The sequence below is a fragment of the Fomitopsis serialis genome (assembly GCF_022376445.1).
Source record: "Fomitopsis serialis strain Sig1Antser10 chromosome Unknown B0H18scaffold_167, whole genome shotgun sequence".
NCBI lineage: Eukaryota > Fungi > Basidiomycota > Agaricomycetes > Polyporales > Fomitopsidaceae > Fomitopsis > Fomitopsis serialis.
The window spans coordinates 50197-77812 of NW_025955127.1; the positions used below are offsets into that span (position 1 = coordinate 50197).

At 56.0% G+C, this 27616-nt stretch overlaps 7 protein-coding genes across 7 annotated transcripts; 2 read left to right on the forward strand and 5 right to left on the reverse strand.

Annotated features, from left to right (window-relative positions):
- Positions 1-1233: 1233 nt before the first annotated feature.
- On the forward strand, positions 1234-2779 carry B0H18DRAFT_959978 (uncharacterized protein; the record flags this gene model as incomplete). Its single annotated transcript, XM_048042886.1, has 7 exons — positions 1234-1446; positions 1524-1727; positions 1782-1958; positions 2010-2083; positions 2136-2261; positions 2310-2516; positions 2731-2779. 7 exons carry the CDS (start codon positions 1234-1236, stop codon positions 2777-2779), a joined length of 1050 nt encoding a protein of 349 aa, XP_047886433.1.
- Positions 2780-3809: 1030 nt separating this feature from the next.
- On the reverse strand, positions 3810-5477 carry B0H18DRAFT_959979 (uncharacterized protein; the record flags this gene model as incomplete). The annotated part of the gene is made up of 6 exons (XM_048042887.1): positions 3810-3896; positions 3928-4038; positions 4076-4173; positions 4240-5123; positions 5319-5410; positions 5451-5477. 6 exons carry the CDS (start codon positions 5475-5477, stop codon positions 3810-3812), a joined length of 1299 nt encoding a protein of 432 aa, XP_047886434.1.
- A 1082-nt stretch (positions 5478-6559) lies between these two features.
- Positions 6560-9670, reverse strand: B0H18DRAFT_959980 (uncharacterized protein; the record flags this gene model as incomplete). Its single annotated transcript, XM_048042888.1, has 12 exons — positions 6560-6634; positions 6655-6753; positions 6827-6914; positions 7268-7389; positions 7447-7525; positions 7571-7635; positions 7732-7997; positions 8126-8239; positions 8484-8502; positions 8569-9201; positions 9260-9436; positions 9491-9670. The coding sequence occupies 12 exons, from the start codon at positions 9668-9670 to the stop codon at positions 6560-6562; spliced, it is 1917 nt and encodes a 638-aa protein (XP_047886435.1).
- Positions 9671-12477: 2807 nt separating this feature from the next.
- On the reverse strand, positions 12478-13364 carry B0H18DRAFT_887381 (uncharacterized protein; the record flags this gene model as incomplete). The annotated part of the gene is made up of 2 exons (XM_048041169.1): positions 12478-12930; positions 12993-13364. The coding sequence occupies 2 exons, from the start codon at positions 13362-13364 to the stop codon at positions 12478-12480; spliced, it is 825 nt and encodes a 274-aa protein (XP_047886436.1).
- Positions 13365-15888: 2524 nt separating this feature from the next.
- On the reverse strand, positions 15889-17288 carry B0H18DRAFT_887357 (WD40-repeat-containing domain protein; the record flags this gene model as incomplete). Its single annotated transcript, XM_048041166.1, has 6 exons — positions 15889-16033; positions 16135-16410; positions 16463-16528; positions 16584-16752; positions 16811-16943; positions 17016-17288. 6 exons carry the CDS (start codon positions 17286-17288, stop codon positions 15889-15891), a joined length of 1062 nt encoding a protein of 353 aa, XP_047886437.1.
- Positions 17289-20254: 2966 nt separating this feature from the next.
- Positions 20255-23010, forward strand: B0H18DRAFT_1125769 (uncharacterized protein; the record flags this gene model as incomplete). The annotated part of the gene is made up of 6 exons (XM_048035058.1): positions 20255-20385; positions 20436-20598; positions 22144-22311; positions 22368-22673; positions 22733-22867; positions 22939-23010. The coding sequence occupies 6 exons, from the start codon at positions 20255-20257 to the stop codon at positions 23008-23010; spliced, it is 975 nt and encodes a 324-aa protein (XP_047886438.1).
- Positions 23011-23349: 339 nt separating this feature from the next.
- B0H18DRAFT_1125770 (uncharacterized protein) lies at positions 23350-25329 on the reverse strand (the record flags this gene model as incomplete). The annotated part of the gene is made up of 1 exon (XM_048035059.1): positions 23350-25329. One exon carries the CDS (start codon positions 25327-25329, stop codon positions 23350-23352), a length of 1980 nt encoding a protein of 659 aa, XP_047886439.1.
- Positions 25330-27616: the final 2287 nt, after the last annotated feature.

Below are 27616 nucleotides of genomic sequence, written 5' to 3' on the forward strand. Positions count from 1 at the left end.
ATGGGTAAATGAACCATCAGAGGTTGTGAAACAGTGTTTTGAATGTACATTGGCTGCAGGAGTCAACATTGTTCAGCACGGTACCATACCTGTATGCCCCTTATCTCATGTTCTGCATTCAGCTTCAAAGAATAAGACTATTCCTGTTGGGGATATACTCTATGCATTGAAACAACACATCCTAGATAGTCAAACAGTGTGGGAAAAGAAAACTGGCTTCAGAAATTGATTAACTTGTTGTGCAAAGAAGCCTGTGAGTAAATCTTGTTTTGCACATCCTGGCCTAACTAGACATCTTTGGTCACTAGGGAATTGATACTATAGTCTATCAATGAAGTACTACCAGTCAATACCAAATTTCCTATATGGCAATCTGACAGCCCGGCTGTTTTCACCGAGCTTCGGCCAAATCTTCGGCCCGAGAAAATGCCCAACTCTTCGGCCCGAGGCAGTACTCAAATCTTCGGCCCGAGAAAATGGTCAACTTTTCGGCCCGAGACAATGCTTGCCCGGTGGGTGAAGCAAAAGCTCGGCCGGCAAAATGGCTGGCTGCTTTGGCCGAGTTTTGGCTGTACCCTCGGCCCGAGACATTGTGTTTTCGGCCGGCAAAAAGTCCGGCCGGACCATTTGTAGTGGTAGGGCCTGAGGCCGGCCGGCTCGTTTGCAATGCTATATCTGTTGACCGGCCGGACTGTTTGCAGCGTGGACTGCCTGGCCGCTTTGAATTCTGCCTGCTCCGGCCGCAACATTGGGAACGAGGGATGACCAGCCGGCATACCCTCCGGCCGGAGCATTGCAACGTTGGGTGAAAGAGGCCGGGCGGATCGTTCAGAAGTAGGGGGGGCGGCCGGGGTGTAGTCCGGCCGGAGCGTTGCAACGTCCGGTGAAAACAGGCCGGCCGCAACATTGAGGAGGGGGGGTGGGCTGGCATGCACTCCGGCCGGAGCGTTGAGCAGTGGGGGGTGGGCTGGCACGCGCTCCGGCCGGAGCGTTGCAACGTCTGGTGAAAACAGCCCGGCCGCAACATTGGAGGTGGTATTTGAGGAGGGCAGGGCCGGCCGCAACGTTGGGGACGAGGCTGAACCGGCCGGCATGATCTCCGGCCGGATCACTGGCAACGTCCACGTCTGCAACGTGGACCCGGACCCCTCCGGCCGGCGCCGGCCGCCACGTTCGAAACGGGCAAATCTCACTCCGGTTTTAACGTTCGGAACGTGTAAGACACACTAAATAATGTGGCGGGCCCAGCAAGAGCTCCGCGTGTACATCGCGGTCGAGAATGCGTGGCCCCGCAAACGGGGCCAGAGGGTCGAGAAGTTCGACGTGCCTCAAGACATTATCGAGCTGCTGGTCGAGAAGAACGCCCAGTACCAGGCTGATGATTTCCAGGAGACGTTCCAGGAGTTGTGGGATAACATTAAGACGAAGAACCGTATGATCAAATATGTAAGTGTCTACCATGCTACGAGTCATTGGTAGACTGTCATCTTGTGAGCCCCTAGGTCTACAAAGTCGCCGCACAGGTCCGGCAGGAGCTGAAGCAGAAAGCCAAACGGGTGGTAGAGAAGGAACTTTTATCAGTCAAGATCTCCGATGTTGGCCTCGACGCGGTTGCTCGCAATGACAAGTTGCAGAAGGCAAAGGAAGCGCGGATTAAATACCTTCGCAACCACAATACGTTCCATTACGGGAACATAGTGATGCCGGACCCGGACGTTTCCCCCGAGGTAAGATTCATGCCTTGTAGTGCTTGACATATTCTGCTAACTGCTATGAGTAAGCTGTGGGACGACCCGGAGCTTGACACACCTTTCCACAGTGTCGTGATCGCGGAGATCATGGCGCGGCAGTGGTGGCTCGGGCAGCACCCGGAAGCCCTCCGCCGCGAGAACCGATCTCGCTTTGACATCAACGTCAAGCCGCCGTCGAGCAATATGATCGCTCTGACCTGTAGCGCAGTGAGTACCTGAGTTTCTGCATGGATATCGGATAATTCGACACATTGACAGGTTCTAGTCGCATTCGATGAAGCATTGGCCGGCAATTCTACCGTGAACTTCGATGAAAAGACGTATGCTATGGAGTGAGTTATTTAGTGTTCCGCCTTCAGCTGCTAATCACCTTGGTTCTGGCAGGCATGATCGCCTGAAAGCTGGCATAGACAAGCTGCGACGACATGCGGATGCGAACAGCAGGATGTACGACGAAGGTGTTGCCGAGCTCGTGAAATCAATGAACGACACTATGGCCGCCAACATCATGTAAGTCATCCCCATTACATCGAACAAATTTGCTAACAAGTGACCCAGGGCCTTTGCTGGCATTGCCCACGACAAGAACCGGAGGGACGAGGGCAACGCCGAGGAGCTCGATGATGGCATTGACATGAAGGCAGTTCTCGGCCGATGGGGCAAGAAGAAGGCATCGACGTCCGCTGTCTCGGGTGCACAGGCACAGGCACAGGCAGGGCATGTATTGTACCCCCTCGCTCCAGTCGCGAGCAGCTCCAAGACCAAGTAAGACGTCGTCGTCGGGACACGCGGTAAGTAGTCGGAGCCACACAATATCACTCTTATGTGAGACTGACACTATGCCTAGTTCGTGGATCTGTCCTGTACGATAGGATACCGTGTTACCGATCTGACCGTAGGTTGCTGCGTTAGCCTCGTTGGCGTCTCGTCTCTATACCATCTATGTTGTAGTATCTAGGTGTTGTATCAGTGGGTGTAGGTGCTTGTTCGTGCTGTGCATGTATTACGATTATCAAGAGGATAATTGATGTGCCCTACAACTTGCAAAGAAGATGTGTCGACAGCGAATACTGAGCTGGATTCGGAATGCGGGGTCGAGGAACACAACAAAGTGATTCTATAGTAAGCCCAACCTGGCTGAGAGCGTGTGGAAGCTACGAAGATTGTTTGGTTGAGCCAGCTCTCAAAGTGATTCAATAAATTGATAAGCTCTCTGAGACATGAAAAATGAAATCCAATGCACTTGAGACCGAGGGACTTGTCTTGTAGAGTACTGGGCGCCTATGTCTGCTCGAGAGCTGGTCTGTCCGCTCTACAACTGGTCTCATGGGATCTACAAGTGCTTGGACACCCGGGCAGTTTTTCCTGATGGATGCCGATCCAGATCCCTTACGGGCCACTGCGTCTCGTCAAGTTCCTCTATCTGGTCCTTCGTGAGGAAGCAGAATGAGCACAGGTGGTTCCCGGACGATGACGGCAGACCTGCCACTTGACGCGCCGCAAGCTGGTCGCTGACAAGGGGGATAAGGTAACCATGGCAGAAACGGCCTTCCGGATGCAACGCAGTACGTGAGAAGTAGATTCCTGGGGACCAAAACTCCAGGAGGTCGTCAACGACCAACCGCAGGAAATGGTTGATTTGTTCCAATGACGGTTTTCCAGGCCCGGGAATCACGCCAATAAGGCATATGTTTTCATCTTTGTAACGCATGTCTGGCAGGAGGTTGAGTAGAACCAGGTAGATTCCAGTGCTCGTTCTTGACTTTTTCGCAGCTTTCACGAAGAACGGATTGAATCCGTCCACACCCATGGACCACACTAGCCGTAGTTCGTCTTGCGGTGCATCGATAATTCGATCGCCATTACAGTCCTTGAAGTCCTTTGCTATGCCTCCGTGCCACCAGTCGTGGAGATCTTCATCATCGTGCGCGCGTGCCTTACCCGCTGTTACGTCTATCGCGCGCTCTATCTCGGGTCTGGATAGCATACGAGCTGTCCACCACTTCAGCTTTTGATGCAGATAGCGTTTGCAGGGCACCGTATATAGTTTGCCTTGGATCATGCACTTGCGTAGCAATGACGTACCGCAGACGGGGGACGATGGCGTCGCTTGATGGGTACAGCTCTCAAGAGCTGGGCTGGAGTCTGGGTACAGACAGTAGCACTCTGGACACACGACATAGGAGCGCACGACAGGGTCCATGTCGAACTGATGAAGGAGGGTACGAGAGTCGACGGGAATGCTATCGAAGCCCACTTGCTCCTCGATGCTCCTTCTCGAGCCGCGCTGTTGAAGTTTTTGAAGCGACCATCGCAGTACGTACAGTGTGAAGTCGCAAGCGTTCCTCGATACTCGGGAGATGAGATGGAGTACGAGGATCAAAAACTTGAGTGCCATTATGGCCGGGTCTGCTGAACGATGCTGCGCATGATGAAAGCGTTCTGCGACGCTCAGCTTGGCTTAGCCTAGAGTGGACGCAGCACTCACCAGATGCAAGGAGAATCCGATTCTGTCCTTTATACCTTACAAGATGGGGATCTGGGGGACCATGACCTCCGTGTCGTTGACAATTCCATTCTTCTCCCTTTATACCCTCCAAGCGTCTGAGCTCGTCCAGGATGCGATTATGAACCATAGCCTGCAGGTGTTGAAGTCGGGAGGAATTCGAGACAAGATGACTAATGTTCACGAGCTGCTGATACATGAATTCTTCGTGACGCAGGAAGTGGTTATTGATTGAATGCTGGGTGGATAGGCGTAGAAGGCCGCTGTTCGCGAATGAAGCAGGCTCCGTGGCAGGGGGGTGATATTCAGACGAGGCTTCGTCGGGCGGATGGGCAAAGATGAGTGTCGGGGGAACGGAAAATGTGAGGATGTTCGTATTGACTAATACGAACACCGAGGTCAACTCCTTGATAGCGCGCGCATTGGCAGCATCCAGGGCTTCGTCTGCGTTCTCCTCTGCAGAATCATAGGACGGTGGCGACCCAGCCTCCTCCTCGTCTTCAGACGCAGCCGACTCAGCAGTATCACTGTCCGTATCGATTGAGGAAGCGTTCCCGTCTAAGGCAACAAAGCTGTCGCTCAAGTCGATGTCGCGTATGCGTCGCTGATGCGATTGGTTTGGGGTCATGGAGGGACCCAAGCAGGGTGCGTCATTGAGTTCGTGAGGTTCAACGAGTGGCTCGCCAATTCCGTCGGAGGCAATGCGTGATGCCGATTGTGGACCAGTGAGCGACCGCGCGATGAATGCGCCGTCAACGTTGCCAGCCAGGATTGCCTGCCCTTCTAGCCACCGTGCCCGTTTATCTATCGTCGTATGGGTGTCATATAGTTTCCGCGACACCCAATTTCCCTTGACCTTCACCCCTCTGCGCATATCTTTGACTGTCAGCAATGCGCACCCAGATGTGACGCATTGGCAGAGAACCACAGGTCGGCCTCGCAGAACACCAGTCGCTGCAGGCGCCATCGGTTATTTCCGTCGCGATAGTCTGTCAGGACTGCCCGCAAATGCAGCTTGAAATGGGTCAGTGTCGATGACGTTGCAACAAGTAGCTACGAACCTCCTCCGGGACGTGGCACTTAAGTTCGCAGAGTAGTAGCGGACGTCGACAGTAGTGGAAGTCGAGAAAGGAGAACTGCTCGATGTCCGGATCTAATGCATTATGCAACTTGTATACATCCGTTTGGCATACCTTATTTAGACTCCATTGTAACGGCATGCCATGCATGCAGCCACTGGACGGGTGTGACGAGAGGTCGACGTTTAGCTGGCGGACGGGAACCACACCAGTGTAGGGGTAGCGCAAAATTGCGAGCGAGGTAAGATCGGTCGGCAGGCGTAGTCATGAGGCAGGCCAGGGCTAGGCCGACATTGTGTATTGGCGAACGCGAACGTAACGACGGTGGGCAGGGTGAGGAGGTGATAGTTGCATGGAACAAGGCGTCTGAGTGCAACAAACACGTTGCCCTGAGGCTCCAATGATATCTCAGCTACTATACTCATAATAACATGGGATTCTCTGGGAACTCTTCTCTTTTATGTCTTCCGCCGAAACCCGTAGCAGTCTATTCAGTCGGCACAATCCAGACGCGAAAATAAGGGACTCATATTACACGCTCCACAAGGGATTTGACTCCCCGAAATGGCCGAAAATAGTCGATGGATGTGGCTGATCATTGCGTCAACGACTACCGTGCGGTCACATCGTATTTGGACGATCTACACCGTGGATCACAAGGATACATGCCGGATGATTAGGGCACCATGACTTAGTCGCTTGAGCGAGATCCGAAAGGCACGAGCACTTTCTTGCCAGAGCGCGAAGTACGTGCTCCATTTATTGAGCACTCCAAGTGGCTCCTCGACTAGAGATCAGCTACGGGCTGAGGCCTAAGGGGCTGTGCGAGGCACAAGACACGTGGGTGGCCCGACGGAGACGACGAGGGTAGTGTGGTGAGTCCTCTCCGGTTCCAGTCTCGTCGTCGTCACTAGCACTATCTTCAAGGACTGAGTCGGCAAAATAAATCCCGCCCACGCGTCAAAGAGTGAAGGGTATCGAGGCTGCCGAGGAATGCCGGATCCACAGGAGAGAGCGTGCTGTCGAGGACTTCTGTGGGTTCAAGTGGCGATGCAGGACATACTTCAGGCAGCAGTGCATCGTGTAGCGTGACATGCGAATTCGGATCCAAACCTGGACACGAAGCCGAATCCGAAGCAGAGGGAACGAATGAGCAAGCGCCGTTTGGCGGTAGGACCGGGTCGGGGGCGTCATTATCGTACGGAGCAGCGAGGTCAACGGGCTCACTCGCACATCTGGATGGCTGTATCGGCGACAGTGCAGAGGTGACAGTAGAAGGTCTGGACAGCGGTCGAAGGCTGTATGGTGACGAACAGACCGACTGTTCGAAAGCCGAGGCATGGGAGTCGGCGCATGCCAGTGGTAACACAGACTCGGACGAGTCTGACGTTAGTGGCCGCGCAGCACCATCATACACCTGCAGAGCAAAATTACATTCAGACATCGATCCAACACTGTCAACATCGACTTCGAGATGATAACTCACGTACCGGTATGGCATCAGGTGAGGCGAGGAGGTGGACGGCGACACCGCCATGGAGGAAACAATGACACACGAGAGGGGAGTCCAAGAGAGGGCTGTAAGACCGCGCAGGGGAGAGATGGTGACCGCTGGGAGGACAGTGGGAGGTGACGCAATGCCCCGTAGGCGTTCAAGCGGCGAACGAGCCTGATGATATGCGACTGGCGGGCGTGTCCGAGTCGGCCTCGGCGCCCGGAGAACGTGCATGGAGTATTCGGGGTGGACTGGTGGAAGTGAAGAGTCGTCAGAGCAAAAGCAATCAGCAGCGCTGCACGGTAAACGGCAGGGGCATGGGCAAGGGACGAAGGGGATCAGGACTGGGAAAGACCCGAGCAGGCTCGCTCTACCGCTCATCAAGAACGGGAGCTCACCGCCCGGTCATCAACGCATGGTCGAAACCAAAACGGACGACCGGGGCGAGACGGGGCGACGGATGGGCGGGCGAGGCGTGGGCTGCAGTTCGGATATCTTCGCGCGAAGCGTCGCCTTCGCTAGCGCATTCGGCGCGGCAAGTACGTGGTAAGGGGTTTTCTATACATCGAAGACAACGGTTAGCATCGAGTGAAGGAGAAATTTCACGCCACGCACCTCTTCTTCGCACCCTGGCATGGCTCCTCCTACGGTACCGCTCCACCGGCTGCGCGACTCGCCGACTTTGCTTCTGTTGCTGCGACAACGACGCGCCCGCTACGCTGCGATCACTGAGACTGACCCGCGTAGCTGAGACTGCCCCGTCCAGAGTCGAGGGCGTGAAACGAGGTGGTCGACGCCTTGGACCTGTGAATCGAATTCGGGTGGCGGTGAATCCGCCATCGGCGACAGTCCCCTGTGGATGGTCAGCTTCGGGTAAGGACACGCGAAGAGCGCACTTACAGGACTCCGCATAAAAGCGACATCCTGCCAACGTTTCGCAGAGAGTCGTCGCGCATCTCCTATGTCGACCTGGCGGACGTCCTCGCGGGCTAGGCCGCCGTGCTTCGACCCGCCAGCTGGCGGGTCCCTTCGTTCCGGGCGGGCTTCGGACGGACTGCGACGGCGGGGCTGCGACGGAGGTGCTGCAGCTGCGGGATGGTGGACGCCGTGAGCGTTGAGCGCCGTCGCATGTAGCATGACGGGCTGCAAGTCGTCGGACTGAAGCGCTGAGGTCGCGGGGCGTGAGAGCATGACGTAAGCCGTCATTAGCGCCGCCACATCCCCATGTCGAACTCGAAAACATCGGCACCTCGCGTCGCGCGCTGAGCTGCTTAGTGGGAGAAGAGCTACCGACAATGCGAGCTGATGTTATCCTTGGGCGTGACGCAGAAGAAGTCTGGGTCATCGCCGTGCGATCGAAGACAGTAAACGAGTGTGGACGTTTCGCGGCGGGCCATTGCGCTCGCACCTACAATAAGATAGTATACACTGTACAGTTATTGGACACTGCGAAATTGCCTCGGTACTCTACACGGCGCGCATGGCACTAACCCACCCAGCAGCATGTATTATGTGTCGTCTCCAAAGGCGGAGACGCTATAGTGAGAGCTCGCTGCGTTGTCCAACATCGAGACCAGAGGGCGTGATTGATGCAGTGAAATTCACTGCAGCACCGTGGCTGTCGTTGCCTTCGGTACGCTCACTGGACATACCAGCCGTTTGACGAGTCATCTAACAGGTAACAGGGTTGATACCAGTCATCAGCGGGGGAAATATGATTTATGGACATAAACTTACATCACAATCATCGCGATCATCGACACTGCCCAACGGCCTCCTAACCCTGGCAATGAACGACGATATATCCGGTTCATGAGCGGCCAAGGGGCACACACCGGTGCCAGCGCGTAGGTCATCCACCTCACTGCGAAGTTTGGCGAGATCGACTGCTACCTCCTTCCGGAATGCCCGCTCAGCTTCCAATGCGTTGCGCAGTTCGTGCATCTCGCTTTCGAGTCTGCGAACATCACTGCGCAGGACATCCGGGGCCTCCTCCGCAGTGCTACGGAGACGAGGCCCCTCCTCGTTCAAGAGATCGGTCTCGACACAACTTGGCGAGTTATTTGAGTGCGAAGACGATCCAGTTACTGAGGTGGCGATACGTGTGCGCGGCTGAGCACGCTTGCGGGGCTGGCTTGCGCTGCTGCGAACGCCTGCGACCTTTTTCGCTGCTTTAACTGTGTTCTTGCGCTTGGGCTTTGCGAGGCTGGTCGTATGCTTCGTTCGAGGCGAATCGTCCTGTACGCGGGCTGGCGAGTAGATCTTGGTGTTGGACTCGATCCCAGTGACTGTGGCCTCGGGAGCGTGGTTGGACGTATATGTGCCGACAAGGTCCTTATCGACGCTGACCAAACTGTTGATGAGATATGGCTCGTGTACAAAATTCAGCACAGCATCGAATGTGGCGTAAGGATGAGAAAACACTCACCTGAACCGAGCAGTGTGGTCGCCGGCCCTTTGAGCAGAAGTCGCAACGCTTCCGTCTCCCGGAGATCGTGCAAATGAACGGCGCGATTTCATTGGGGCCTTTCCCGAGCTTTGCTGCCCGTCTTTGTGCCCGTTCCTCAACACACTTGCAGCGATCACATTTGTAGTCGCCGTGGAACTAACGGAGAACGTCGTGAACGGCATAACAAGTGTGAATGTATGGTACACTGACCTCAATTTTCACTTGGCGCCGCTCCTCCGCACGTTCTGTGCCGCCGACATCGCTCTCCTCGAGTTCATCCACGTCTTCATCAGCGGCATCGCCCTCCTCCTGCTCCGTGATCGTCATGTTTGGCTCGTTGATCTTCGTGGCGACACTGCGGGACACGACGTGGTCTGAGGAATCAATCATGATATTGCAGGCGGCCGGAGACAAGGAGACGGTGAGGTGCCAGACAACAAGTCTCCTGGGTGCGTCGCCTGTGCGTTGTGCACTTTCACCGCTGTGATTATTCTAGATCTAGATCGAAGACGACTGATCGGTACGTCGCTACCGGATAAGGGTATCCGGGCCCCGTGCCGTCCGCGAGTTCGCCTATTCGCGATCGTTCGCTCGCCATTCATTCGCCTTTTCGTTCGCCCGTTCGCTCGCGCACTCACCCATCGAACCAGTCAGGGCACCTCGGGCAGGCGCAATCAATATCCTGGGCACGTTGTATAGACACCGTAGGATCCGCCGCCTCATTCCCAGAATATCTTGTCAAAGTGATGTTAGGAGAACAAATGTGAAAGACGTAAGAATCGTCGACGCGAAGTACGGAATTTGAAGGGATCGTGGTTCCTGCTTGAAAGCTCTACGATCGAGTCCTACATCCTGCAGGGATTGGGCTCCGTCTGACCGCCGTGCTGTCCACCTGAGTCTCGCCGCTTGCCCTTGTTCGTCTCTTGACTACTCCCCAGCGATGCCCGCAGGCACAAGAATAGCATCCTGCAACATCGCGGTGAGATTTCCGCGCTCCCACTGCCCTCCATGCAGCACACTCGGGACTGGGGGCACGTACGGCAGCTACCACGTCGGCTTATGAGGGAAATGTATTGGGTTTGCAGCTTCTGTGTACATCTGAGAGTAATACCACGGATGGGTCTGCACGGGATTGACCGCATACAGCGCATGGACCTGAGGAGCGGGCTGTCAAGGCTGTCTCCAAGCTCGAAGGCGGACCCAAGGCGTACGAAGTATGGGGAGTGCCGACAGGGGTCGTTCTGCCACTCGGTTTCCGGTTCTTGTCTTGCTGGAACTAAGAAGCTCCGTGGACAGCTAGAGGCCCGATGTGGTGCACCGCGTATGGCGCAGACATGCCCAAGCCGTGACAATTCTGCTGAGGGAGCGAGCCGACGTTCAGTCCTGCCTGAGAAGCACAGAACAGAAGGCGCATGAAGCGCTCGACGTTCCGGCCCCGAGAGGTAAGGAGGCAAGCCACGTTCGCATCCTGTTCGTCGTCGATGCTCATGTGCATTGACACGGATCTGTTCCGTGTTGCGCAGGCGTCAAGAGGAGGTTCGGGCTCGACGAGCTGCTGTCGCCGTCCTCGCTAGTAGATGAGGGGCCACCCTTCAGCCGTGCTTCCTTCTGCGACTCGTCAGTCCAACACTGTAGTTCAAGACGAAAGCTGAACTGCGGGCGCACCGGCGTGGACAGTGCTCCCTCAGTGCGCGCATCCTCCCTGGCGACCCTCAGCCCGTTGGTATGGTACACCTCGTACGTATGCCGCCGATCCATGTTGAATGAGCCCCTGATGGTCTGCTGCTCCGCGAAGGATGGCGTCTCCCTGCTGCCTGGGACTTTCAAAGGCTCGAGTTTCGTGACTGCGGCGGCGGCGCCGGTAGTGCAGAGCACGGGTGCTGCGCGGCCCGGGGTCTGTGCGGGATCTCTGCGTCGCTTTGCATGACTGCGCGCGGGCAGCAGTAGTCAGCGACTGCATTGCGAGGGGAGAAAGAACGGAGGGAGCAGGCTACGCACCGGGCCAAGAAGGCAAAATGCCTTGTCAAGGTTGTCCCCCGAGGTGCTGCCCAGGACACCATTGAATTGAGAGCGGGTCTGCTGGTATGCGCTCAGAATGACTACGGAGAACCTGCGCACCCACATTCAGCATCCATTTCACCGCCACACGCCCAACGATAGCAACGAACCTGGTGTACGACACCGCCACGCAGCTACTATGTATGCCACCGCGCCGCCTCCACCTCCGCTTAGTCCCCATGCACACTTGCACAGATCGACGCAGCCGCGCTCAGCCCGCCTGTCGTCGCCAAATGTATATTAGCCATCATTCCACGCAGCGCCAGCATACATACGCACCTCTCGCATAGCCCACAGGTCTCCACCCTTCGCCTACATACACGTCCGCATGGTAGCAATACTCGCTCGCGCTTCTCGCGCTCCTTCCCCGCCCACTCGTCTTCGCTGCCCGTGTCCTCACCGATCAGCGCGCGCACGCACAGCTGGAGTCGTCTGCTCGTCACTGAGTATATCTCGCGAATGCGCACTTACGGTATCCGGGTACTGGTCCCCTTTCTCGTGCATTCGCGGTCTTGTTGACGCCTCCATAGCGACCTCCACTATGTCGATGCGTAGAGTGCGATGATGAGGCTTTCGAGCCACTCCGGTGAGTAGTGAGTGAGCTACTGAGGGGCGAGAGCGGGGCAGACTCGGAGGCGAGTCGCGATGTGCGGAGGTGTGTGGCGCGAACTTATTTACATAGCTTAGCGCCGCGACACGCTCAGCTGCAGTCGAAATCGAAAACAAATCGGCACCTGCGGAGAACCGGCTTGCAATTGCACTGGCGATTTCACGTACACGTTTCGTACACAATTCTTCCTTCTCTGTGTACACGAATACAATTCCTGAAACATCGTCCGCAGTCGCATAGCGTTGTAAGTTCCATCACGTCCGGCACTGTAAGTTCCGTCGCCGTCACTTACTACTACCTTCATCGAAACTACGACTATTGGAAGGCCCTGGCGATGCGTTTCGTCTACCGTGTGAGCTCTGCGCGGGAGGAGCCATCTCGGTATCTTCAGCCTCTGAGTGACGTCCGTCCCCGGACGTAGCATCGATGTCATCGCCTTGAGGTATGCGTCGACCTTTGACGACATCCCTGTCCATGACATCGTAGCGGTCAATGATTCTGTGAAGAAGTATCAGAAGTTGTTTGTAGGTCATGCAGCTATGTGGATCCACCTTTGAATGTCCTCTGGATGCGTCAAGTTCACTGCCATGTCTACCATCTGCAACGTATCACGGAGAAAAAGCGATTGGTTAGCAAGCCAATTGTCTGCATAGCATTCCCTTGGTAGATGCCCCACAGCCGCACGAGCGCTCGGCTTCCCCAGAGCAGCCTGTCGAAAGTGCGGCCAACCACCCGGTGACTTGTCGAATACACCGCGGTAACGATCCATCAGATGAAGGGCATCGAGCCCCCTCAGCCAGCTTGTTAACCTCAGACTTCTCCATGAGCTCGTCGAGATCTTGTAGACGGGTTCCCCGCCGCCCGCGTCGTGATCGGATTCGTCAGAACTCATGCCTTCTGGTCCGAGAGACGTCATTAAATCTCGTGCGTGGGGCTCCGAGCTTGTGACAAGCGTAGCGGCGGCCAGACGCCTGTTGAATATCTGTGTGATTACACAGCAAACATGTCAACAAATATCACCCGTGCGACTTCTCATAGACCCACTGCTTCTCTGCGTGCTTTGCGTCGCGCTGCCTGTCGTATCCTCGAGATTTCTTCCTCTCCTTTCTGCGTTTGCAAATAGCAACGTCTCAGATGTGCGAAGTGCGTGATCCATTGCTCGGCGATTTGTTCGTATTCGAAGATCTCCCGGAATCTCGGAAATGCGTTCACAAAGCTCCGTGTGAAGACTATCGCAACACCGACGTTCCACTGCGAATGCGGTGTACCGTCAAAGTCCGGTCTGAAATCCTCTGCGGTACAAGGAAGGACTCTTTCGGCTGCGTCTGGATCGGAGGGATCAGGATCATAAGCAGCGACCTCCTGAGGGTCTGCACGATTAATCAAGGGAGCCCGTTCGCCACTAGGCCGTCCCATGAGCCGACGCGCATGGTGTCTTATGGCATCCTGTGCATCCGGAACATCAGCGCTGGAAAGCTGAGTCAAATTTGAAAACTCGGACCTGTAGATTAATTTTCTCAACCTCCCGCGGCGTCGGTTCGGCTTTCCTGAATACGAATGTCGCTTGCGGAGTCCGAGGACCTTCATTATCCCCTCCTTCGTCGTCAGCTTCGGACCCATCATCGTCTCCACCATTTTGCTCAGGCTTACGCTGGCGGCGCAGACGAGGCTGGACTATGTCTTGCACGACCTGGTTGATTCCGGCCATGGATTCCTCAACAACTGCACGTACATGGTGAAGAAGCCTCTGTTCGAATTGATCGAGCTGCTGAGTGGTGACGAAATGATTGTCCTGGAACAGAACTCAACTTCGTCATTTCCCGGTCGAGGCCACTCACGAACATACCTGCGGCTGTCGTGTACTCGCACCAGCAGAGTGATGGGGCACCCTCGTAGCGCTGCTCGGCGCTGTGCTGGGTCCTGCATTGCTCGAGCTTGAGGGGGACTCCGGGATTGATGTTGCTTTGGATTTCTCGTACGCTCTTCGCCCGATTGTATTGATTGGGTAATCAAAACGCTGTGAATGAAGCCAGCACGACGACGTAGTCAGGCATAAGTAAAGCTATCATTAGTATCTACAGCCTCACCGATGCTGATCCCGCAGCCAGCGCTCCGCCTTGCACGCCCTCAGGCTGGAGAGTGGAACTGGATGGTGTCATCGATTTGGGGACCGGCGCGGGGTGTGGCATGTCGCTGGACTCCGGGGTCACGTCGCTCCCTGTAGTGTCAGCAAAGCCTGACAACGCTGCCGCACCGCTGATTCCATTCGTATCAAGGTCCATGGCATGAACTCCTTCGTTTGGCCCAGGGCGCGTCGACTGAGATGCTTGTGCCTCCGGTTCTGAGCACCGTTAGATTGGGCCGTAACAGGGGAGTGCACAACCATGGGAAGAACTTACGGGTCGGCGGCACTTGAGAGTTCGAGGGAGGCGTGTGTGTTCCTTGGGAAGACAGGCCAACGGGACCTAAGGTCACAGCCGTACTACCTTGGACGGCACTGGTGGGCGCATCGGATTCCACCGTCGCCGTCCTCACCGGAGACCATGACGGTAACTGGAAGATCAATGGCATGCCATAAAGCTGGATGATTAGGAGTTGGAGGAAGGGGGTTACGTACGAGAGAGAATGGCCATACGCTGCTAAGGCCTGTTCCTTTACGACGCCCACGCTTTGCGCTGCTCCGGGTCGGGGGTGGTGCGGACGTCGTGGTAGTGGCGTTAGCATCTCCGTCCTAGGTGACGACGGATGATCAGCGGCAAAACTAATGTAAGGAGGGGAGTAGATTGCAGACCTGGAGGACTGGTCTGGCACGTTTACCCGTCTCATCCAGTCTGAGAAATTTGCTCGAGCTGGCGGTGTTTATATTTCCGGCATTGTCATCGTCTTCTGCACCCGGGCCGTCGTGGCGACCTCTCTTGGGATTCCGCGGAAGCGCCGGTATTGGTGCAGCGCTGGCCGCCGGATGAGGACTCGAAGGCGGTTCGTTTCCGCGGTTGCTCTGCAGGTTCCTAGGAACCGTCGAATCAGGGTGGCTGACCGTCGTCTGAGGAGCAGAGGGGGGTGCGGAAGCAGTGTCTCCTCCAGTGGCGTCTGGCATGGTCACTTTCGGGGAGGAGCGTGCGATGGTGATGGTGCAAAGTGAAAGCGAATGTATTTATGGGTTTTAACACTCCTGCCGCGTGTGTTGCATTCTTCCTCGGCACTGAGGACAAAGGGCAGCTAGCAGGCAATGATGATGCATAGGTCGGCTACTTTCTCGCCGAGATTTTCTGGCCGTATCGAGGGCAGACGGCCTCGCACTGTGGCACATTGGGAGGCGCAACTCCCGGCAGGATAAGTCTTCTGAGATGGGGACAATGACATTTCGCATTTCGATAGGTAGTCAGAACAGTACGCATAAGTAACATCCTAGACAGGCCGCCCGGCCGCAGAGGACTAAAGGTCCAATACTCTTCGAACATCAGGATCGTCCAACACATTAATTATCACCGTTCCAAGGCTGAGTTTGATCTGCAGCCACAGGAAGGAGAACGCACATCCGCAATAGTAGCGAAGCCAGTTGGCCATTTCCACCGCTAAGCGCCATGTACCCAGGAGCTACGGACATACGTATACGCTTGAGCGAAATTTATACCGGAGATTCATAGAGATAGACGGCGCACCAGTTCCAACAGTTTCACAAAAGCAACCTTCCAGGGAACGGAAAGGCCGATGTTGTACAGCAGCCAGGAGGCCAAGATGATGCCGAGAAATGTTGTAGTGAATAGTGCCGCACGCCGTTGGTTATCGCTGAAGACGACGATCCGATTACGCTGACTAGGGTATCAGACGTCGTTCGCTATAATACTACGCCCTGCGTACCGTCAAGACGTCGAACGCTTCAGCCATTGGGCCATCGGGAGGCGTGCCTTCGTTACGCTCATCTACACATTGAATTCAATCAGCCGACGACACAACTAACTGTCCCGAGCCTGAGCTTACTGTTCCTTGCGCGCCATATCTTGATATATGTATGCTGTCCCGTTCCGGAGGATCCCGTTGCGATATAACTGAAGGCACCTGTTTGATGCGCCTGTTGTGCAGTACTTCAGCCTGAATTTGTTTTCTCGAATATGATATGCATACGGCAACGGCCTGAACAGTATCAGCTACGTATTGTGTCAGCACAATCCAAAGTCTACGCAACTCTGCGGACTCACTATCATGCGGCAGTTTCTGGTAAAGCTCTCCCGTCTCAATGTCCCATATACAGACCTTGCCTGTAGTAGTTCCACAAACAACAGCTTTGCCCCCGTGAAGAAACGACATCTGCAACGAGAGACGACTTGTTTGCGGCTCATCGAACTCGTACTTGCACCGGCTGGGCTTGGCGAAATATGTGGCGACGGCATAGCAGCGCAAGCCCTTCTGGAGATGGTAGGCCATAAGTTGTTTGCAATCCGGAGACAGCGCAGACGAAGCACTGAGATTATGTTAACTATGCCGGGTATGAGAGCATGCGGCGCGTCACTCACATCATCGGTGCATCTTCGGTCGGAGCGATGTGCCAGAGTTGCTCGCGCTTGACCAGGTCGTACGCTCTACATGCCCACCTAATACGTGAATGAACGAGGTAGCAGATAGAAAACGACCCACATGATGCCATGTGCGACGTACGACGCTATGATGACACGACCCTTCCTGCTAAAGTGGATCCCTGTGACCCGCAGGCGCGTATCACGCTGTTCGACGTCGTCGCGACTCGTAGAAGCGGCAGCGGCTAACGGTGGTGGTGAAGCTAATTTCAAGCCTCCGGTATACGTATCTGTTTTGTTTTCGATGAGCCTACTTGGGTGCTTTGGGGACCTACACCATGGACTTACCTTTGTCCTGCTCCTTAGTAACATGTACCTCTGGGCCGACAGCCGCCGCGAGGCAGCTAACGTCGGCATTGTATTGTAGAAAGTGCACTGGGCCCTTAACACCAAGCCTCACGTCAAACTTTTCGTGACCATCCTGTCCGTAGTGCATCCGAATCAGCACCTGTAATAAACAATTTCGAGGTGAATGCTACTAGGCGGAACTCACGATTGAGAAACCACGCATCTGGTGAATGCTCCCGTCCTCGCAACCTACAACGACAGTCTCTGGATGTACCGGGTGCCATATCACACTATCGACTGCACTTTTGAAGTGTAGGCGGTAGAGGAGAGCTCCGTCTTTGACATTCCATATGAGAAGGCACCTGTCGTCGCTGCCACTCGCCAGATATTGGCCGTCAGAAGAGAACGCGACGCAGTTCACAGTCAGACAATGACCGTTATGCAAGACATGCAGATCGACGTAAGCGGTGTTGGCCATGGCAACTCTTGGAGGGGAGGAGAGGGAAGGGAACTGGAAGATATCGATGCCTTTGTAGCACTTGAGAGAACCTGTACCCAGCGCGATATCAACGTGGCTTGATTGAACGCCGCTCTAAAACACAAATGCGCATTCGCAGTATGCTGAGCCTTTAGCTTTACCATGACCGCAACATTTTCGGACGCCCATTCTGACCAAATCTCTGATGTGAATAGGGTACGTAGCAAAATAGGAATCAATCACACCCTCGCACACTTTCCCCATTGCGCGAGGGCTCTCGACAACTCATCAGGAAAACTACATGCATTAAGCCGCACAAAGCCAGATAAGCATTCGTACAAGGAGACGCCAAAATGAAGTAGTCTAAGGTAATCTAAGCGATGTTGGTCCCAACTCAGTATGCTATGGTGTGCGTACCTATGACGATTCACAAAATCGCTAACAATGAAGGTCCATCTTCTCACCGGCGGGAGCTTCTGCGGGTGGTCATCGCAAAGCTGGAGGAAGTGCTCTTACTGACTGCTGGAGCGCCCTGGACCCTGATCGTCGAAGCCGTGCACAAGCTCATGACGACGCCGGTACGCTGCAACCACTTACACTCGCCGGATGCGATGAACTGGTCGATGATGCACTGCGCGTTGTTCGCGAAGTCGCCGAACTGCGCCTCCCAGATGGTCAGCGCGTCGGGAGAGACGAGCAAGTAGCCCAACTCGGAGAGCGACGAGTTGCAGATTGACAAACTGTGCCTGGCCGGAGCCCAGCGCATTCAGGGGGACGTACTGCTGCTCGTTCTCCTGGTCGTGAATGACGACGTGGCGCTGCAAGAAGGTACCGCGCTCGACGTCTTGGCCGGACACATGTACGTGGACCTTCTCGAGGGCGAGAGCGCCGAAGGCAAGTGCCTCAGCGGTTGCCCAGTCGATGTTCTACCCTCCTCCACAGTCTTCCCTCGGGTGTTCAGGATACGCGCAAGGTTGCGGTGAGGCGTGAATCCTTCAAGGTAGGTGGAGATGGCCTTCCCGATGCGCTTCAAGGTCTCCTCCGTCGAGCCCGTGGTGCGCTGAGTTTACGACGCTTCACTAAATTGAGGGCCTCAAAGTCGCGTCGCCTAGAGGCCAGCTCGAGCCGCTTATCGCGTCGTTTCAGCAGTTCTTTCAGACGTCGCATCTCGGGACGTGTGCCTAGTGAGAGTCAGTAGACGGCTTGACACAGGCATGCCGTGTCACTCGCACCTTCCGCCACCAAGGCCTCTTCCCATGCAAGTGCCTCCGTCTTCTCTACGTAGAAGCGTTCCCTAAGAAGCGCGAACTTGCTGTGAGTCCGAGTCGCAAGGACGTCCAGGGCCTCTGCATGGTGGGCAGGCTGCAGATCGGACCCCAGTTCCATCTCCAACGCTGGGGAGTCCAGGTCAGCCTCCCCAACGTCACCCACGTCTCCGTCCTCCCCATCTGCCTCCGCTGTTTGGTCTGCATCTTCATCTGTGTCGAGGTCACGATCCGTCGCCGCCTCAGCTCTGGTCTTGTGTCCTTGTGCCCGGGCACTCCTCTTGCGTGACGGACGACTTGCTTTGACCTCGTGATCTGGTTCGGGTTCGCGACCGGAAGGTGCGCCGGCGTCGGGCGGCGGGGAGCAGGACGGCGATAGTGAATCACATGCTGAAGGTCGAGGTCGAGGGGGAGCGTGAGGGTGGCGCCACAACAGTAGAACCCGCCATGATTGAAGGAGCTACAGCCGTGTGAGGTGCGGGAGCGACGAGTGGCGGCGGGGGCACGATCTGGTCGACGTCCATGAGCGCAGTGTTGTTGTCGTCTAGCACTGGGGGAGCCGCGTCCAGTAGCGTTGCTGAGTCGAGTGTGGCAGATGCGCGAGGCTTCAGAACTCTGCGACGGGTGCATCGTCCTCCACTGGGTCCTCGCCCGCTTCTTCATCGTCTGGGTTCTCGGTGAGTTCGGGCGACGGTGCACCCTTGTGGGATGCGGCGCGCAAACTGGACCCGCTGACTGCACCATCAAGCTCGGCATCGTCCTCGTCGGTAGTGTCTTCGTTTTCGAGGGAATCGTCTGTGAGTGGCTCCAACGCCTCCGCGTCCGAAGCGTGCACATGCGGCTCGTCATCATCGTCCTCGCCATCGCTCTGTACCTCGTGCGGAACGGCACGAGCGGGGTCGTCATTGTCATTGCTGCGATCCTCGTCGCCGTCGTCCTCATCGTCCATCGGGGCCGGACTGCTCCTCCTCTTCCTCCTCACTACGAGGCGTGTACGCCAGTCTGCCTTCTCGGGGTTCTTAGTGTGCTTGTACGTCGGAGGTAGGAGGTTACTTCGCTTTCGTTTGCTATCTCGCGGTCTATTCGAGTTGCGCACCTCTGCCTTACCATTTTCCTCCTGCTCCCCCTCCGTCAGTTCGAAAAGCTCTGTCTAGGGCTGCGGGACCGCCGTTGTTGGACCCGGATGCAAACTGAGTTTCTTCTAGAGATGGAGGTGAGGGAGACAGTGAGCTGAGAGGTTTGAGGGAGACGGTCGACTCGGAGCCTGTCATCCGAGTCGTTGTCGGCGAGGAGCAGATGCAGGCCAGATACGCGCTCAGATCGCGGTCACGAAGCTGTGACCTGCATTCTTGAATGATCGATTATGTAAGTCTGCAGCGCTGAGTACTGAGTACTGAGTACCGAACTTGGCCTTCTCGCCATCAATCCCGCCTGCCTGCTTGTCGCCTGTTCGCCGTCTTGTTTGTCGCCCGGCATCCGCTTTCTCGCGCATCCATCTTTCCGTTCGCCCGTCCTGCAGTTGCCGTCTGACCGCTTGTTGTTTGCCAGCCTGTTGTTTGCCAGTAAACCTCGCCGAATATCAGAACACTCGCGTCGTCCCAATGGGCACGCTCGCACGATCCGGAGCTGGTCAGCTGAGGAAACTCAGCCGCGCGGTCCATGCTAGCCCACAGGCCCTCGTTCGGCTTACAACTACGTCGCATGGTGGAGCAACTCCTCGGTGCACCAATTTGCACGATCCATATCGTGCTCATCCTCCATCCTCCATCCCGCAAGTGGCTCTTCCCGCCTGCGCCTCTCGCCGCCGTCAAGGCCACCAGCGGCAATCTGCAGTTTTCCTGTGCAGGCGCCACCGGCAGTAAAATAGCTCACTACACACGAGGGTGAGGCCGTGGAGCAAGAGGCAATCGTTCCAGCTTGTGACCGCGACGGGCCAGCAAGTCGCACCGAACGTGGATCCTCAGGTTCTGCCCGACGAGAAGCTCGCGCAGGAGGAGTGTTACGGGCGCGTTGCCAGACCAGATGCAGACCGCGGGCACGAGTGTGTACGTGAAGCATATTCCGCAAGGCGCGGGGACCGATGGGAGGCACGACACGACGAAGAAGCACGTCGAGAGTACAATCTGGGAGAAGGCGGGGCCCGTCATGCGTGCTCTCGCTGTTCTGGTAGTTCTGGTAGACACTTGGGAACATTTCGGAAAGTGAGTGCGTTCACTATCTTCTTTTGGCGTCTCTCAACGTACATTGCTAGCGTCCTATCCCATGCTGTGCCGTCCTTGTGTCCGCCCCAGCCCGCGGCTCACGGCGCTAGTATTATCGGTCATGGTAGTGACCACAGTCGTTCCGGCTGCTCTGTTCGTCAGGACTTGTATGACGCGCGTACAAGTCTACCGGTGAGGGAGACGACCAGGAACCGCAAGGAATACGGAGCGGCTGCCTGTGCCCGTGCCCGTGCCAGCAGGTGATTGACGAACAAGAAGTCCGTAGTCCCTGCTGGCCATGAAGACGGCTTGTCCATTGCTCGGGTCGACATACGTCATACCCGCTGATACACACGACAACGCGTCGGATGTGCATCGCTGCAGGTCTGGCGTGTTCCCTCCATCTACGACCGATATCAGTGTAGTACGTACGTGTATGTCGAACCTTTGACTCGACGTATATGCCGCTAAGATAGCGATGTGTCCTGCGTACGCACCCACCGTTGTCAAACTTTCGGGCCACTGACCCCGCGTGACGGCCGACATGTCGAGCACTGCATCATTCCAATCAATGTTATATGCGTGTATCACAGTATCACGGCTGACTAGAAAGCTTCAAAACAATGACTGAACGTGTATTACAAGTATGATATATGATGGCCCACTCGGGACGAACAGACTACTTAGAGCGATAGCGACGACCAGCTCAAGTTAAGTTCTTTCAACGCGTTGATACCCTGTCGATCGAGAAGTCTAATGCGGGCGCCAAGACTTAATCAGACAGAAGCGATCTTCGTCTTGCATTGTGCCGTCGACGCAAGCATATTGCTTTATGCAAACACGATAGGGATGTCGAAGCGGCTCGTCGAGCCTTTCCCTGCCCGACCTACTCTACGCAGCCACTCCCTACACTAGCGACAACATCCACGAAATGTCTGCCGTCTCCGACGCAGTACCGACTGGAGAAGTCTCGAGCCACGAAGCTCTCGATACTTTAGAGGCGGATATCGTAAACGCAGCGAGCGCTATTGACTGTGCGCTGCTACAGTGAGTGTGCGGACTACTACTACAGATAAATTTTGAAGCCACAGCCATTCTTTTTCAAGGACTTTCCGCGACCTTCATTTCGACGATCTTGAGATGCTTGAGCCCCGGTCCGTGCCTAGGAAACATCTTGAAAAAATGAACGTACATCACCGCAGACACCTGATCTCCAAGCTCGAAAGAATACTCGACGAATTTCATGACAATTACTCCGCGGAAGACATGCAGAATCTTTTCCTCGGCCTGTCTGAACGTTCCTTGAGCCTATCTACACTGCAGACACAGGCGAGTGGGCTGCCATACCAAGTAACATATCGGCCAAGCCACTCACGACATCCTTTCTAGCTCCAGGACAGACTGCTGGCTTCTGAAGGCGACGATCGCGATGTACGCCTGCCCAGTAGACTCCAGAGGCACATAGAACGCCTCATTTCCCTTGAATCTGAGTCCGATTATCTGCGGCTACAAATCGAGCACAGCTCGGCATCGTTGTCTATGTTATTCATGCCTCAGGTACGTCATCTATATCGAAGACTTGTACATCATGGTCATGAACACTTGTGAACTAGGATGTGGCCCGACAAGTGTTCATCAGGCCACTGATCGATCTTCCTGAAGACTTCACGCAAGGTCTAGCTGAAGCCAACATCGTACTGTCTGATATCAACCGGCTGACCACGGAACGTCGGCGGCTCCGCGATGAGACGATAAAACTCTTCAATCGGACGTCTGCAGAACTGATTGCAGCAAACGATGGGCCGCTGCAACCCGCAAGGAACGGAATCGTCCAACAACACCTTGCTCGGCTGCGAGGCATCAGACACGTCTTGACAACTCAGCGGGAACAACTTGTGGATTTGACAAAGAAGCTTATGGTGAGTCATTCATTACCTCGTCCAAGCAGCGGTGGAAGAGCGTATCATTGGCCACACAGGATGAATTCGATTCTTTGGTCGCCACCCCGAAGGTTCTCCCGGATCAGGCTGGCTCGCCCATCAATGTAGTCGATCTCAGAACTGCCCTTCAGGCATTCATCGACCTCTGCCGGGGCGCTCGAGCACACAGCAGGGTATGTAATACCGTTTATTTACAAGCAGGGATGCAATGTATTCAAACTGTGGCTCTGGCAAAACCTGATAGGGCTGTGATCGTGCAATCAGCCGCAGCGAGGAGCTGCTGGGTCTGTTGAATAGAGATATTCACGAAGATTGATTTGACATCCTTCAAGTCCACCTACATAATTGGACATTGCGTCGCCCGTCGTCTCTTTGTTCTCCTGCCTCCACCGTTGTAGAATTAAAGCATCCTGATTTCTGAATTTACTCGTTTACTGGCACCATTAGTTCCTCCGAGTCGCGTCCGCGCGCGACCCGGGACCAGCACTAAGTAACAGAACAAGTGAGCAGCGTGCCACATTGACGTAACAAAAACGGCACTTAGTTTACCACCGGGGGCTTCAAAGCGCAGTTCGAGCGAAGCCACACATGGACAGCAGGACGATGTGATGCGATAGGGTTGAACAACTAGACAGCAGAGATAACAGATTGTATACTACGGGAGAGAGGCTAGTTGCACGGGAGGACATGGCAGACGGTAGAACTTGGACGCGAAGGTTTTGACGTAAAACTTGAGTGCAGTGGCCTCGACGCCGTTGAAGTGCCCCGCATCATCGCATTCCCCAATTGTGGCTGCATTGGCTCGTAATACCTCGGGGATCTGCGGCCACGCACTCATGACCATCAACAAAGCCTGAAGGTTGCCCCGGCGACTCTGCCATCCCTCTTCGCATGTTGGCGTCCAACGGAAGGTGGGGGAGGACACATCAATGACCGAAAACGCGGTTTGATGAACCGACGACTGCCACACTCGAGCTACGCGCTGTTCACGTTCCCACTTGCGAAACGCGTCGTCCGAATGGTCGACCAGGAGATTGTCGAGGGCGCGCAACTCACAACGCCAGTTCGTCTCGTAAAGTTCCCAAACCACCATGGCCAAGAACATGTTGTTGGTTTTTGCGGTGTCGAGATTGACTTTCATCCCACGAAACCACGATACATCGGCTTCGTTGTACGACAGCAGAGATCCGCCTTTGGCAAACAGCCGACGTACGCACTGCAATCGCTCGTAGAGGTAGTCATGCTTTGGCACCTCTGAAGTTGTCTCATTCCCCGGTGATCCATCCTCACTCCCAGTTTTGTTCTTCGCATCCGGCTCGTCGAGACGATAATCACCGTAAAGGGCATGACGCCAATCGGCGATGCGCAGGGGTGTGCCGCTGATGGTGGAATCGACGAGGCGGTGCCTGCAGTACTCACAAATGCGCGCGAAGTTGTGCAGATAACGTGTCTTCTGAGTGGTGGCCTGGAAGATGAGGAAGGGCGGTGGGAAGTAATATTCGACCGCCACGCGCGGCGGGAACGGCAACGGAGACAGCTCTGACAGGGCAGCCGTCCAGTTAGGACTGAGGGTGACGAGCTCGGCAGGAGGAGCCTTGAACGTAGTCGCGGGGTGTGGATCCGGTGTCTTCTCCGGCCCTCGGCCTTTGCGCGTGCGTTTGCCCCTCTTCTTGGCGTTGCGTGTCTGTGGCGGCGCCTTGGAACCAGACAGCATTGCCGGAGTCGAGTCATTGCCCTTGAACCTTTTCGCCTCACTCTCCGTGCCGTCAGGCCGAGCGACGACCTGGAGCCGAGGCAACGCCGACGAGCACAATAGGTTGCTCACAAAGAGCACCGAAGGCTGCGTCCAGCGAGCCAGGTCCTGATGTGTCCCGTCGGGGTCGTACCATGACTTTGGAATGCGGGGCCAGGCGGGTTCGTCCTTGAGCTCGGTATTCCACGCACGAGGTTTCACCACCTTGCGGATACAGAGGTTGGCAGTCCATGGCCGGATGTACCAGTATGGCAACCCTATGCGATGGAAGAATTGGGCAGCGGCGTCATTGCGGACGAAAGCGCCGAGGACCCTCAAGACGGGGTGAACACGGTTGTGTGTGTTGGCGATACGACTGACCAGGACGGTGAAGTAGACCGTCAGACCGGAAAGCTCGAGAACCAGACGGTGAGCCATTCTCGCCGTCACCAGGGCGTGCTGCTCGGTGCAGGGGAGCGCTCTGAGACGGTCAACGGCATTCCTCAGCAGGAGGCATAACATCGCGCCTAGCCGCCCATCAACACCCGATGAGGCAGTGAAAGTCGCTGGGTCGCGACGCCGAGCAGCCATTTCGGCCTGCTCGTAACGCGAAATGACCGCGACTGCAATTGAATACAATTCGTTCAGGACCTCCCTCTTCAGATACCCAAACCCCAGGACCCCGCATGTCTTCGATTCCTCCCACGGATCGTATCCAAGACCATCGTACACTTGCGACCCCGGGGCGTACTCTGAGTCGCGAGTGGGAATACATGCGTGGTGAACGCAGCGTTCGTTGTATAACTGAGGCCACCGAGTGTACTCCTGGGGTCCCCAGAGGCCGTCGCTGAACGTCACGATTTCGCGCCCAGAGATACGCGGAAACTCCGGTATCCAGGTCATACACGGTGTAGTGATTATGTTGCAATTGTCGTCTGCGTCTGCTGCACACTGGGCGTCGAATGGGCCTAGATGCGAGCGCCGTTCTACAGCACAACACGCTCATTAATGAACCATAGAGATCAGAACTTGTGAAGCCATACCTGATGCAGGTGAGGGGGTCAGCACGAACTTGGATATTTGGATGGGTCGGTGAAGATTGGCATCCGCCATAGTGGAGACAGCTACGGCACGATACATTAGTCGATTCAACGATTTAAAAGAAGCACATAAGTGTCATACCGGTATACTACGTCCGATGCAGGCAACACCGGCGGAGTGGCTACAGCGACACAATTGGCTACCCCCGGAAGCCGTTTCAGATTCATTGAGAACGTATGAGGGGGCATTCACACCTTTGTGACGCGTTATATCAACTCTGGGGGTGTCGTCTTGCAGAGGGACGACGTGTTCTCGGGTTTGTCAAACCTGGGCAATGCTGACCGCAGTCGTACAGGCGTCAGCAGCTTTCGATGGTGAGACACATCACGAATAGTCACTCACACGAGATGTCAAGCAATCACACGCAGGAGACCAGTCCGGAGTGGGCGCAGGGGAGTTGTACCGCGGAGGAAAACAACCCGGGACACGGTGTGGTGATTGCGAGTCCCCGGTGCGTGGACGACGCGGAAGGGAATTCTTGGTATCGGTGAAAACGATGGGCGGGGGTCGTTGGTGCAAGTTGACGGTTCGCGGAGGAAGCGAGCGAGGTTCGTGGTACCTCGCGGAGGGAAAGGGGAGATGGGTGGTGCGCCGCACGCTTCGTCCGCGATGTCCTTTAGTGAAGACCGCCTTTCCTGAGCCTGGTATACTCGATAGCCTTCCCTCCGACGATCCTAACCTGAGCTCTCCTGGATCCTGAGCCTGAGCCTAACTTCTGCGACCTTCCTTAGCCTAAACGTGAGCCTGAGACGGGACCTGAAGCCTGAGATTGCCCGGTGCAACCTAGATACTGAGTCCTGAGAGGTAGTGGTAGGTAACTAACTCCCCCTTTCCTCCGCCCCGTCCTCCTAGCCCCCTTCCGCTGCCTTTCCCACGTCCCTACCTCGCTGGCACCCGCTCCCTTCCGCTCCTACTCCTTCCGCGCCCTTGGCCTCCTCCGCTCCTACTCCTTCCGCGCCCTTGGGCCTCCCTCCGCTCCTACTCCTTCCGCACCCTTAGGTCTCCTTCCGCCGTCCCTGCCCTCCTCTTCCGTTCGCCAGCCCACCGTCGTTGGAGTCCTCGATGCCCGCTGACATCCCGCCCAACCCCTCGACCATTGTCTACACCACCCGTTTCTATCGCCTCGTCGACCTCCTTCGGGACGAGCGAGTGGTAGAGCCCCGTCTGAACCCCAATAGCGACCTGGAGTGGCTCGCCTGGGCTCATGGCGCCCGATGGCTAATCGTACGTGCCTTCTTCCGCCTCATCCTCCATGTCTCGCCAACCTTCCTTCGCTCTACACAGCGGATGCTCTTCGATTCTCGGTCTCGCGCGGTCGCCCACGGCGATGCTTCCCTTCCGCTCGTTCGCCGATACTCCGACGTGCAGGACCTGATCGAATACCTCGACCAGGTGTTCCTGACTCTCCCGTCTCAGCACAGCTACGTGGGCGAGCCCTACCCGTTGATCGCCTGGGCTCCAAACCGTGTCACCGCCGAGCAATCCGACGCTGAGCTCGGCCGCCCGCTCCTTCCGGTTCGGTACCTGGAGCGTCCCATGCAGTTATCTTCCTTCCGCGCCTCTTCCGACAGCCTCGATGGTCTATTGACCCGGTTCCAAGGCCTCCTGGACGAGTGCCGCACCGCTAATCGTGACGCTCGTTCCGAGGCTGTCCGTATCGCCCGGGGCCTGAGTTCGGTTGAGACCAGCGTCCGGGACTTGCACGCTCGCTTATCGGAAGGAGTGTACGTTCCCGATGGTTATTCGGGGATACCGCGTCGCTTGCAGTTCGCGCACCCTCGGGACGTCGAGGCGATGGAGGAGGGAGAGGTCGAGGATGAGGTGGCGGAGGAGCCTGCCGTTCGTGTACAGTAGCCTCCGCATGCGTCGTGTGTTAATGTTACCGCGCTCCTCTTTTCTTGCTTTGACCGTGTGTGCGTTGTATTGAGGCTCGCGCCGGGGCTCCCATGTGGGCCTACCCCACATCTACCCCCACCTCAAAATCTTGACCGTCCCCGGTCAGACTCCCCTCCCCTCAACTCAGCGCCTCCGTACCGCCACGGGATTATCCCCAAGTCTTAAGCGACCAGCGATCGAACATCTCCCTCCG